This window comes from Musca autumnalis, unplaced genomic scaffold, assembly GCF_047663935.1.
Source record: "Musca autumnalis isolate F117 unplaced genomic scaffold, ASM4766393v1 scaffold_1, whole genome shotgun sequence".
NCBI classification, from domain to species: Eukaryota; Metazoa; Arthropoda; class Insecta; order Diptera; family Muscidae; genus Musca; species Musca autumnalis.
The window spans coordinates 112,117,420-112,130,981 of NW_027411644.1; the positions used below are offsets into that span (position 1 = coordinate 112,117,420).

A 13,562-nucleotide genomic window follows, 5' to 3' on the forward strand; every position below is an offset into this window, starting at 1 on the left:
GACACCAGTCGTACATGGAATTCAGGAAAAAGAAGTCCAAACCCCATAGAGTAAAACAGGTATTTCCCCAAGGTGGGGTGATATCTCCGGAACTGTTTAATCTCTAGCTCTCCTGTATTCCGCCCCCTCCAGACGGCATCGAGATCGTAACGTATGCGGATGATTGCATGATCCTGGCGTCAGGTACCTTCCCTGATGACATCTGTGAGAGACTGAACTCCTATTTAATCGATCTTACTACCCTTTTTCCACGCGAGGAACAGCGCAGTTTGAAAGAGAATTGAATGTCGTGGTCGACGGTAGCAGAATTCCGACCACAAACTGCCCCAAAATTTTAGGGGTCACATTCGACACTACTTTCAAGTCGTGCGCGCAAGCCACAGCTATTTGCGACGAACTGAAAAGTTGAAACAAGGTCCTCAAGTCCCTAGCCGGCAGCACATGGGGTGCAGATAAAGAAACCTTGTTGACCACATATAACGCGATAGGTCGGTCTGTGGTAAGCTATGGGGCGCCAGTTTGGTCCCCGGGATTATGTGATATGAATTGGGAAAAGATTCAAACCTGCCAGAATGCCGCCCTGAGAACAGCAACAGGGTGCCTCCTCAAGTCTTCAGTGGACCATCTGCATGAGGAGGCAAAGATTCTTCCAGTAAAGCAACACAATGAGATGCTATCGTTGCCGTGAGAGCCATCCCAATCACCATCTGCTGCCAAACCAAACCTACTCATCTAACTCCAGTGGATCTGTGGTTACATCCCATCGAAGCAGCCACTTTCCTTGAACTGGAGATAGACCCGGAGCCAGATTGAACAGAAGTACGAACATACAAACATAATAATAAACACTGTTACAACAACAACAATTGCACTTTATTCCTGTAAGAACTCCAAAGGCAAAAGTTGGGTTCTAGACCCCATGTTAAACACTGCGGGTATTGGAAAGTGGTATGTCCTATCTTGATCTAAGTAATATTTCTAACGTGTTCGAGTTAGCTACTGTGCAACTAGTTGCATCAGTTATCATAACTGGGAATAGTCAAACATCCCGATGTGCCTTGAGGCTCAAGGAACTCAAACTGTGGTGTCATTCACGGCTTGAACATCCAAGACTTCTACAGCCGATATATAGCAAGATTGATCGAAGTGACAGGGAAGGGAGTTATAACATAAGACATTTCGTCAATCATGGACTTTGCCATAGTGGGAGCAGGGAAGACCCTTTCCAATACCATATCCATTTTCACTGATGGGCTGAAGCATTTGCAGTACTGAAAGCCTTACAAATGCTATTTGGTCTAAGGTCTCGGATTACGTGGCGTTACAATCCTGCACTATTAAACCTAAAACTATTCAGAATTGTAGGTCTGTCTTAAAATCTTGTATGGTATATATTTCTTATTTTTTCTCCAATTACCCTGCTGCGAGACTAAGCAAGTTCAACTAACTACGTTTTCTTCCCCAGCTCTATGTTATCATTTTTCTACAAGATATATATCAGGTTCGTATATGGACTATAAAGGTCCACTCCTGCATGGTACATGCCAAACAAAATTTCAGAAAAGTGCAGTTTAAGACCTGCTCTCAATTATTTTTAATTTTTTTGCAAAAGGGTTTCTCTCGGGTCCACTTTTATGATGTTACAAGTTTTTCCTGGGAAAAAAACCCGTTACGGCCACCATATGAAGTGCCCGGTGCGCACGACGATCGTATTTCGATTTAGCTATCCTAAAATAGATAAAGGTCGACTTCTAAGGACCTATAATTTAGACAAATCCAACAAAGTCCCTTGTCTCGATTGGTTCTAATATAATGTGCTGTTTACCAGCACATTTAAACATGTTGTATTTCCCTTTTAGAACCGTTAGCGTATGTTAAATTTACAACTCCACCACAAAATCCATACCGTTGAGGAATCCAAATACCATAGTTCTGTTGACGTTTTCATTCATTCAAAATAAGCAGATCCTAAATAATAGCCGAAAATGTATATAAATATCACAGTCAAATACCTCTAATGAAGATTAATTGCAATCGCTTCCATTCAACTTTTTTTTTGAAATGGTATTAATTGCGACATTTTGGCTGGCGGATAGTAGTTGTTGCATCATCGTCATCTTCATCGTCACCCAACATTGAGACGGACCGGGACAAACAGTACAAAAGCCACCAAATAAATTGTTTTGTGCTTACAGTTGTTTGTGAAGTAGGAATGACAGTTTGGCAACTGGTAGAACATGGCTACTATGAGAATGAAAGGCCTATCACAGGTCTATTGAGAGACGACAGTCCAGAGGTCTTTTATATGCAGAAGACTTGGCACAGGTCTGCAACAGATAGACTACTTTCCACAGGTCCTTTATAGTTATAAGAAGAAGACATTTCACATTTATAGAAGACAGGTTTTCTTTAGATAGGAAACAGTTCTTCTACGGATGGAAGACAGTTATTCTACAGCTAGAAAACCTTTCATAGGCCTTCTAATGACAGAAGACCTTCCAGTGGTCTTTTATGGACAGAAGTCCTTCATATGTACTCAGGTCTACTAACGATAAAATACCTTCCACCTTTAAACAGAAGGTCTAAAGGTCTTCTCAAGATAGAAACCCCTTCTATAGATAAAGGTCTTCCACAGGACGTCTATATATAAAAAACCCTTCCACAGATCTTTTAAGGAGAGATACTTTCCACAGGTCTTCTAAGTACAGAATACATCCACCGGTCTTCTATAGCCATTTCTTCTAAATATAAAATATTTTCCACCGGTCTTATATAGATAGAATACCTTTAACAGGAATTTTATGAACAAAATATCTTCCACAGGTCTACTATAGATAGAAGGCTATCCACAAGTTTCTTCTCAACTGACATCCCTAGCTTCATTCCACTGCAGTTGTAACATTTTGCTGGTAGGTAATTTTTTATTCTTTTTTTCGTCAAAATATCAACTGATGTTTAGTTTGCAAATGCATTATAGTTCGTATCAGACAAACTGACTGTCTCCCTGTCCACCCTCAACCGAACCGGCTTCATATGTTCAAATGTCCCCAAGTGATACTGTGAATCAAGTTAAGATTCATTTTAGTTTTAATTCGTTTATTTCCTTGCTGTCATCACATATTCGTTCGTCGGCTGAGGTTCAATTTGGTTGATTTTTCGCCAATCCAGACTGGCAAAAGTTCACAAGACCTTCTCGTCGATGGCGGTCGTCATACGCCATGTTTTAGACATTGTTGTTGTTGTTGCAGTTTTGTCATTGCTGTCGTCATCTTGCAGCCAGTAAAAAAAATACCAACTTAATTGCACAAATCTATTGTAATCAAATCTTTAGTGGAAATGCAATTCTTCCAGAGACAGATCACATGGTCTCCTGCATGCATGACCACCACCGAAGAGCAGTAGTCTCTAGGCAAGAGGAGTGCGGTGAATGAAAGATGTAGCTTGTGTGTGTTTGTCTCCTTTGAGATTTGGCTTTTGTGGTCAAAAGTTTAAAAGCTTTTGATAAATGGTTTCATTCACAGTTGAATGAGAAGCGAAATGTATGACTCTCCTCTGTGCACTGTTTTAATGGCAATGTTGCAACAATTGCTGCTTCCAGATTAGATTGACCGTTGACTTCGATGCAGGAGAAAGAACGAGATAATTTTTTGTCTTTATATGGCAATTGTGCGGTGGGTGGGTGTGTTGCACTTGGCAAAACAACTGGCGATTTTATGTAAATCGAAAGTATCGCATGATTGATATTATTTTCAGTTGCAATGATGTAATAGAATGCTAATTTTTTGGATTAGAATAGACATATAGTAACGTATAGTGTCGTAAATATGGAGCTAGGTTGAAAAATGTTGATGGAGACGTCCTCTGACTGCTGGGAACGTCAAAGATCAAATAAAAGCTGGTTCGATGAAAAAAATGTAGCTAAAACTTCTAAAATCGTGAGGTATCGTTATATAGGGATTATAACAAAACTTGCACCTATGTTGACAATTTTGGATGGAGAAGTTTCGTGGCCACCTGGAGTCTCATATGTCATATAACAGGTAGTTTGGTTAAAAAAAATTGCTAAAATCCTCTAAATACATAAAATAGGGAGGTACAGATATATGGGGGTTATAACAAAAAATGAATATATGTTACAATTTTTAGTGAAGAAGTTTTGTCAAATAACAAATTAACGCTATCTCGGTAAAAAAATATTGCCAAAATTCTAAAAATACGCAAAACAAGATGGTCCTTAATATATACATATATTTTTATTTTATTTAATTTTATTTCATTTCACTTTATTTTATTTTATTTTCTTGGCCAACTTATTTCGTTGACCATAGGCTTTAGTCGTTCGCACAATATCCCTGACACTATCTTAAAAGCAATAGTGAGCAGACTTATTCCCCCATAGTTAAAGCCCACAGCCGTGTCTCCTTTCTTGTGAATGGGTCACAGGATGCTCAGGTTTTATTTGTGGGGTACTCGTTCATCCTGCAAGATGGCCCATGCGTACACTTTATCAGCGGGTCGCCTCCGGTTTTGAATAACTCGGCCGGTAGTCAATTGTCGGTATATTGCTGTCTACCTCTACTTGGCCGGGCGCAATATATTCAATAACATCTTGGAGTGCACTCATTGTTATGAGAGAAATCTCCCTTGGTCCACCTGTGATGTTTGTGGAACAATTATTATTATTGGAAAAATGATATTACCATATCCTGGGCACACTGTATCCGCTTCCAGACAACCTAGCTCGTCTTTACAAGAGGATGTGCCATCAGCTAGATATTTTACTCTGTGGCAGAATTTTTGGACTTCATTCAGGCTTCTGCACATCTCCATTTTTTCACAATCCCGCTTTTTCATTTCCCCTTTTTCCTTGTGTAAATGACGTTTCTTCTCTCTACTTTTCCCGCTATACCTTTCTCGTGCGATATGCCTTGCTACGGATTGTACAGTTGTCCTATATGCCGCATTTTTCTCTTCGGTAGCAGACCGACTTTACTGGTCATATCATGGTTTCCTTGGTGGAGGTCTCCAAGTACGGATTTTGTGGTTGTTTGCATGGAGTGGGCAATACTTTGCTACTCTGTTGATATATGGACGGGACAAAGAGTGCTTTGATTAAGGAATTGGGACACTAGAGTGGATAAAGCTGTGGCTATCTGTTGCGATTGCAGTTTACCGATACCCAACTTCCATGTAGTGTCTTTTCGAAATTTATTTGCTACATTAAATCGGGTACGTAACTCCTATGCTTCAAAAAGGTGATGGACCGAGTCTACGTTTGCTATTATCAGATGTTTCATGGTGGAGACTGAATTCCCGACTCTTGAGCCAAAGATATTCTCCTTTCCAATTTTGGCATTAGAATCGCCTAGAATAATACTAATGTCATGGACATTATTTGGTCTATTCGTCCTTGTCTTCAGTGGATCATTATCGCAAATAAAACTGATGTTGACAAATTTAGCTTTTTTCCAGCATGTCTTTTATTCACCAGGGTGAAGCTTATGACCAAATGTTTTAACTTCCGATCAACTAAAAATCCTGAACCAAACTCGTACTTTAAGTCATGGCAGCTATAAAACAATGCCTCACCTTTAGGTGCTATTGTGACGCTTTTCCTGTATGACAGTGCCAATGAGTAAACTACACCTTCTCTATAAGGAGTGCGACCATTCCAGGTGCAGCTTCAAAGATGATGTTTGCGGGGGTCGTCAACTTTATAGGGGTTTGTTTTTCTTTTTCTTTGTTTCTTCACAGTACACGGTGAGCCTTAACTAATTTTAAATGGAAGGTGCTTACACCTCGGAAGTTTTTGCTGATTCTGAAACTACAATGCTCATAGATGAGAAATATAATGAAACAAAAAAATCGCCGGAGGGATTTTAAAATAAATCGCGATTTAAGTTCACATTTTTAGGGGTTCTTTAGGTTTTCACGATTTTCCTTGGAAACCGCTAGTTCTATGTAAATGGCACTAAAGCAAATGTTGTAGCAGAGAAAATTCTCCACAAGATTGGCCTTCATGATATTTTCGTAGGTTTTACCGTTTTTATACCCTCAGCCTTTAGGCTAAGGAGGGTATATACACTTTGATACGATGAAAATGTGCCTCATCGAAATAATGGTTTTAGACCCCATGTATGTTTGGACGAAATGTGTTTCAGACAATTTGGAGTCGATCTCGCCATGTCCGTCCGTCTGTCTGTCCGTCTGTCTGTCTGTCCTGCTGGCTGGAGTGCACGATAACTCTCGAACGGATGAACCGATTCGGTTCAAATTTTGGCTTTCGTAATATTTTGCCCAAACTTAGTTTAAGTTCGAAGATGAGCTACATCGGTCCACTCCTTCCGGTACCTCCCCCACAAAAGTTCGAAAATGTTCGGAAAGTTTGTGCGCACGATAACTCTTGAAGGGAGTGACCGATTTGGGCCATACTTTGTATAGCGTAAACTTTCTACCAGAGTAATATGAGGTTCCAATATGGTCTCAATAGGTCCACTCCTTCGGGTACCTCACACACAAAATTTCGGAAAAGTTCAGTTTAGGGCCATCTCTCGAATCGCTTTGATTTTTGTTTTAGCAAATTGTATTCACTGCCCTTCATACGACGGTACAAGTTTCATCAGGGGAAAGTCAATACTTCCTGAGAAAATAGCCTGAAAGTTGCAAAAAAAACCCCTATGACACCGTGTGAGGTGGTTGGAGCGCAAGATAACTCTCGAACGGATCTGCCGATTCGGTCCAAAATATGGCCTTAGTAATATTTTGTCCAAACATAGTTTAAGTTTGAAGATAAGCCATATCGGTCCACTCCTTCAGGTACCTTCCCCACAAAAGTTCAAAAATGTTCGGAAAAATTGTTCGTACGGTAACTCTTGAAGGGAGTGACCGAATTGGTCTATACTTTACACATCCTAATATATCTACCAGATATAGATCAGGTTCAAATATGGACTATATTTGTCCACACCTGATATCGAATCACTTTGAATTTTTTGTGAAGCAACTTACATTCGCTGCCTCATTTACGATGGTAAAAGTTTTTTAGGGGCAAGTCCATACTTCTTGAGCAAACAGCCCGATGAGTGTAAAAACCCCATATGGCACCATATGTTGTGGCTGGAGATCCACATCCATAACGGCCAATGTCGATCCATTCCTTTTAGTATCTCCTCCGCAAAACTTTTGATCTTTAATCCTAATTAACATTTTTGTCTGTTCAAACCACCAACAATTTTTAAAACCCCCTAATATACACAGGCTGAGGGTATATCTCTGTCGGCAAAGCCGACTGATACTTTTTTACTTGTTGAGATATAGAAGTTCAAATTGAGACAACTCAAATTGGGACAAGTCTCCTTATAAAACAATGTAATGACTGCAATTTCCCAACTTAAACGTATATATCTCAAAAATGGTACAACCCAAGAAAAACTAAATCACCCAATCTTATAGAGAATTTTCACAGCTACAAAATTTTCTTTAATCCCAATTTGGTATGACTTGCGATTTTCAAGCAAAATCTTGAAGACTTAAGATAAAAACCTAAAAATTTGAACTGAACTTCTATATCTCAAAAATGGTAAAATCTACGAAGAAACCTAAAGGTCAGTCTTGTAGAGAATTTTAACAGCTACAACATTTTCTTTAGACTCATTTCGATACGACTTGCGGTTGCCAAGCAAAATCGTGAAAACAAAAAAAAAACCCCTAAAATTGTGAATTTTGATCGCGATTTTTTTAAAAATCCCTCCGGCGATTTTGTCTCTTTTTTATTTTTCTCATCTATGAACATTGCTGTTTCAGAATCCGCAAAAACATCCCATGTGTAAGCCTTTTTCATTAAAAGTTAGTTAAGGGACACTGTGCATGATATTGTTTTATAAGGGGGCGATACAGTCAGTGCATTGTCCCAATTTGAACTTCCATATCTTAAAAACGGTAAAATATACGAAAATATCATAAAGGCCAATCTTATGGAGAATTTTCTCTGCTACAACATTTGCTTTAGTGCCATTTACATAGAACTCGCGGTTTCCAAGCAAACTCGTGAAAACCTAAAGAACCCCTAAAAACGTGAACTTAAATCGCGATTTATTTTAAAATCCCTCCGGCGATTTTTTTTTTTTATTTTTGCCTTATTAAGGCGAAGGCCATTTATAGTGATATTTAATTAATTCTCTTTCGAGTTGAGCTGTTAGGCCTTTAGAGATACATTGAAAAATTAGGAGTCTACCGAAGTCCCGTAGTGTAATGGTTGGATGCGTGGGACTTCGGTAGACTCCTAATTTTTCAATGTATCTCTAAAGGCCTAACAGCTCAACTCGAAAGAGATTTTTTTTTTTGTTTCATGATATTTCTCATCTATGAGCATTGTAGTTTCAGAATCAGCAAAAACTTGGGAGGTGTAAGCACCTTCCATTTAAAATTAGTTAAGGCTCACCGTGAGTACGATGTGTTGTGAAGGGATGGGTTAACTGCCCAACGCCCAACCCATGTTTTTAACGTTTTTATGGGCGGCATATGTTAGCCCATTACCTTTAACGGGTGTTAAAGACAGCTCCCCAGGTGACACCACGGGGAAGTAAGTATTAATTTGAAATGAAAGATGGACCAAGATAAGTGGTGGGCTTTGCCGTGTTAAAATCGGTCAGGGCTTTTGCTTTGTATCTTTCATTCCCTACTTCAAGTTGGCGGGTATAAAAAGTTCAACTCGGCCGAACATAACACTTTTTTACTAAGTTTCTAACTTGTAAAGATTGCAATTTCAACCTTTTGGAAATTGTCGGGTTATTTAATAAAATAATTTACCCATGATTTCCATGTGTGATTTTATTACATTACAAATTTCAGATTGCAGTTTTTAATTATAATTAAAACTACTTCGGCGGTCATTTAAAAATATTTTATTTTTTTCTTTTTTTTAATATAATTCATATCTCCAAACAAAACGCCCAAGCCCAATGCTAAATGAAAATGAAATTACCCAGCCACTTTACGAAAGCGAAAACTGCAGCAGCGGCAGCAACAACAAAACCACACATTTAATAAAAAATGTCTCCTTAAATTATTTAAAAGCAAACGAATTTTGAACGATTTATGGATTTTGATATAAAGTCGAACAAAATTAAATTCAATATGTTTTGCTTCGGCTGATATGACGAAAAACCGGCCGTCATCTAAGTTAGTAAATATGTAGTATGTGCTCCGCTCCGAAATATGGCCCCTGATCACTCACCCCGTCAGTCAGTCTGTCATGTCATGCCTACCTGGATGTAAGTCATACGCAAATGAATGACGCAAGTTTCACTCTATTAAGTAATAAAAAATGCTTTAAATACAACACTTTTTTAACGCCTTTATGGAGCGCTAACACAAACCGTTAAGAAAAAATAATGGTGACAACAATTTTGTTTTGTGGACGTATAATTTAGAAGCCACGCGAAAAAAATGACGAACGCACACACATACATACTCCATTGAACACTAAACACGTATAAAGGAAGTTTGTTTTGCCTTAGTAACCAAAATGCTGTTTTGTTTCTGTTACCAACTGGTGGTAAGCCATTTTGGATTAAGTGCTTGAGTATTTGCTTTAAATGTGTCGCCAAATATTAAAATTGACTTGTACTAACGGCCTTCGATGATTTACGAGATTTTAGTTTTTGAGTGAAAATTATGCGATATTCCAAATTTTAAGAATGTAAACGATACCTAAAGCCAGAGGCTCAGTTTTCCACAGCAGTACTTATCTACTTTGTAAATTCATTAAAAGCGTTCATATTTTGGCGTCATATTTTACAACCTACTGTCATGAGCACGAGTAAGCATTTGGATTGCATAAATTTTGATTAGGCACAGTGTAACGAAATAAATCATAACATACTATTTTTGTATTTATTCTAAAAACTTACCTGATCCATTGCTGCCAAACCACAGGGCAACTAGATCCTCACTGGGTGATGTATGATAATGATTTCCATACAAATATGGGCTGGGATAGTCCAAAAGCATGCGACGTGACGATGGAGAATCAGCTGAAACGAAAACAATTAAAATGAATCAAATTAAGGCGAATGATATACAAAAGATCGGTTCAGTGCTCTGCTCGATTTCGCAGAAATACCTGTGGTATATAAATAATCTGTAGAAATAAGTGAGTACGAATATAACAAGTAATATAGAAGGCGTTAAGTTCGGCCGGGCCCAACTTTTTATACCCTCCGCCATGAAATATTCTGAACTTATATGGAATAATTAATTTTATGTGGAGATTTTTTTGAGCACTCGAAACCCGGGCTGCACCAAAAGGTGGACCAATTTTGATAGAGATATGTTTAAGCACTGGGAACCATAAATGCCAGAGCACATCAAATCTTGCCCGCAAATGTAGATAAAAACTAAAAAAAACTGAAATCGGTACTACCGTTTTATTGGGCCATACCAAAACGTTTTGTGACCACTGGGAAATTCAATTGTCAGAAATTTCGTGACTGCAGGAAAATTCAACTGACAAATAAGAGCTAGTTTAAAATTGTGGCTTAAATCCTCAAAATACCGAAAATCGGGGATATACCAAAGCATGGACCTATGTTGACGAGTCTTGGCGCAGAAGTTTTGTGGCTACTGGGAAACTCAAATGTCAAATTACTACTATTTCGGTAAACATCGGAGGTCCCAGAAAATCGGAGGTCCCGTTATATGGGGGCTATACCTAAACGTGGAACTATGTTGACATTTTTTCGTGGAGAAGTTTTGAAACTGCAAGGAACATCAAATGTCAAATTACATATAGGTCAGACAAAAACTGTAGCTAAAACGCTCAACATACCTAAATTAGGAGGTACCGTTATATGTGGGCTATACCTAAACATGGGCCTAAGTTGACAGTTTTTGGTGATGAAGTATTGTGACTCCTTAAAACCTCAAATGTGAAATTACGCCCAATTCGGTTAAAATTTGTTGCTAAAATTCTCAAAATACCGAAAATCGGGAGGTACCGCTATATTCAGGCTATACCAAAACATGGACATATGTTGACGATTTTTGGTGGAGAAGTGTTGTGACCCATACGGGCAGTACAGTCAAAACTGAAGTTAAAACCCTGAAAATACAAAAAATCGGGAGGTAACGATACGTGGGGGCTATACAAAAAGGTGGACATACATATTTTGACAATTTTTGATGTCAGATTACACTTAGGTCGGTTAAAATGGGTAGCTCCTCAAAATATCGAAAATCGGGAGCATTCGTTATATGGGGGCTATAACGAAACATAGGCCGGGTGCAAAAATGTAGAGTGACTACAACAGACGTTCTGGCGGACATGGCTAGGTCGGCATAGAATTTTATCCTGATCAAGAATATATATAGCAAATGATTATTTGAACTCGTCACAAAGGAAAAAAATCATTGATTTCAGAACGTGATAGAAACAAATTAGTAATTGGAACCAAATGGTGGGTAAAAACTACTTAACTGTCGAACCAATGTTCCTCAAATCTTTTTATACCAATAGAATATTAGGAATTGAAAATTGGGGTTCCATGTTTTGATATAGCCCCCATATAACCATACCTCCCGATTGAATGTATTTTTTCCCATATTAACCACATTTTACATCATATTGAATGTAATTTGGCACAGCGAGTCCTTAATATACACAAAATATCCTCGGACAAAATTGTCAACGTAGGTCCATGTTTGGATGTAGCCGCCATATAACCCCCGATTTCGAGTATTTACCCAAATGGTGGGTAAAAACTATTTAATTGCCAAACCAATTGACGTAGGATGCTAAAATTTGGCTCAAAGATTTTTTATATAAGCAGAAATTTTGGAATTGAAAATGGAGTCTTTGTTTTTACATGGCCCCGCCTCCATATCGGGGGGTACCGATTTCAAGTATATTTTAGCTATTAGTCACATTTTAAGATCATATTGGCTGTGATTTGACACAGTGAGATCTCAATAAATAGAAAATATCCTTGTCATAATTTGTCAACGCTTGTCCCCGTTTTGGCGTTGCCCTCATACGTTGACATTTGTTGGTAGAGACGTTATGTGATCTATTAGAACGACAGTAGCCAAATTACAGTTTATTCAGTTTGAAAATACTGAAAAGAATACTAAATATCTGGAGGTATCCTTATATGTGGTCTACCCCAAAACAGGTACCACCGTTGACAAATTATGATAAGGATATTTTCTATTTATTGAGAACTCGCTGTCAAATTACAGCCAATATGATTTTAAAATGTGGCTAAAAAAAATAGCTAAACAATACTTGAAATCGGGAGGTACGGCTAATTGGGGGCTATATAAAAACATGGACCCAAAGACCCCATTTTCAATTCCAAAATTTCTGCTGATGTAAAAGATCTTTTAGCCAAATTTTGGGCACCCTACGTCAATTGGTTTGGCAATTTAATAGTTTTTACCCACCATTTGGGTAAATACTCGAAATCGGGGGTTATATGGGGGCTACCCCTAAACGTGGACCTACGTTGACACATTTTTGCAAGGATATTTTATGTATATTGAGGACTCACTGTGCCAAATTACAGCCAATATGATTGTAAAATGTGGCTAATTTGGGAAAAATACCGTAAATGGGGAGGTACGTTTATATGAGGGCTATATTAAAACATGGATCCAAAACCCCCATTTTCAAGTCCTAAAGTTTAATTGGTAAAAAAAACATTTGAAATAAATTAAGGCACCCTACGTTAATTAGTTTGACAGTTAAATAGTTTTTACCCACTATTTGGGTAAATATTCGAAATTGGGGGTTATATGGGGACTACCCCCAAATGTGGACCTTCGTTGACACATTTTTTCAAGGATATTTTGTGTATATTGAGGACACACTGTGTCAAATTACAGGCAATATGATTGTAAAATGTGACCAATTTTTGAAAAATACCGTAAATGGGGAGTTCCGAATACTCGCTCGAATTCCGCTCGCAAGTGAAACTCTTCTCGAATTCGAGCAAATTGAGGGAGGCAACTAGCCCCCTCCCCACTACCAAACAAAAAGGTAAGCCACCCTCAAATAAACCTGCCCCACTCCCAACAAAAAAATTGCACCCAGAAAAAAGTAAAAGTAAATCGGAGCTCTGCATGGATCCAAAATCCCCATTTTCAATTCCTAAAGTTCTATTTGTATAAAAAACATTTGAGGAAAATTTTGGCACCCTACGTCAATTGGTTCGTCAGTTTAATAGTTTTTACCATTTGGATAAATACTCGGGTATTTACCCAAGTATTTACCCACGTGTTCAGAATACTATAAAACTTTCAATTTTGAAACGTTTTCACAACCGAAATCCAAGAAATGCTGTTTTTGCGATTCAATATAGTAAATACCCAAATAAATCCACAAATAGTTATTTACCCAATTTACCGGGTATTTACCCATTGGGTATTTACCCACTGTCCATCTCTACTCCAGAGCACGGAGTATACTCACCGGCCCTACCGGTGACAGCTTTTCATTTTTTACGTTTAAATCAGTTTACTTTAATATTTTACTATGGTTTTTAAGTTCAAACAGCACGCAGAGA

The 13,562-nt window shown here is 38.2% G+C and overlaps 1 protein-coding gene across 3 annotated transcripts in view; it reads right to left on the reverse strand.

The window, feature by feature from the left end:
- Positions 1-13,562, reverse strand: part of sr (zinc finger domain-containg protein striped) — a 571,748-nt gene that overhangs the window by 383,269 nt on the left and 174,917 nt on the right. For all 3 annotated transcript variants that reach the window (XM_073988472.1, XM_073988456.1, XM_073988464.1), the window contains exon 3: positions 9,912-10,034. In XM_073988472.1, the coding sequence (XP_073844573.1) occupies positions 9,912-10,034 (123 nt within the window). The remainder of the gene's footprint in view (positions 1-9,911; positions 10,035-13,562) is intronic.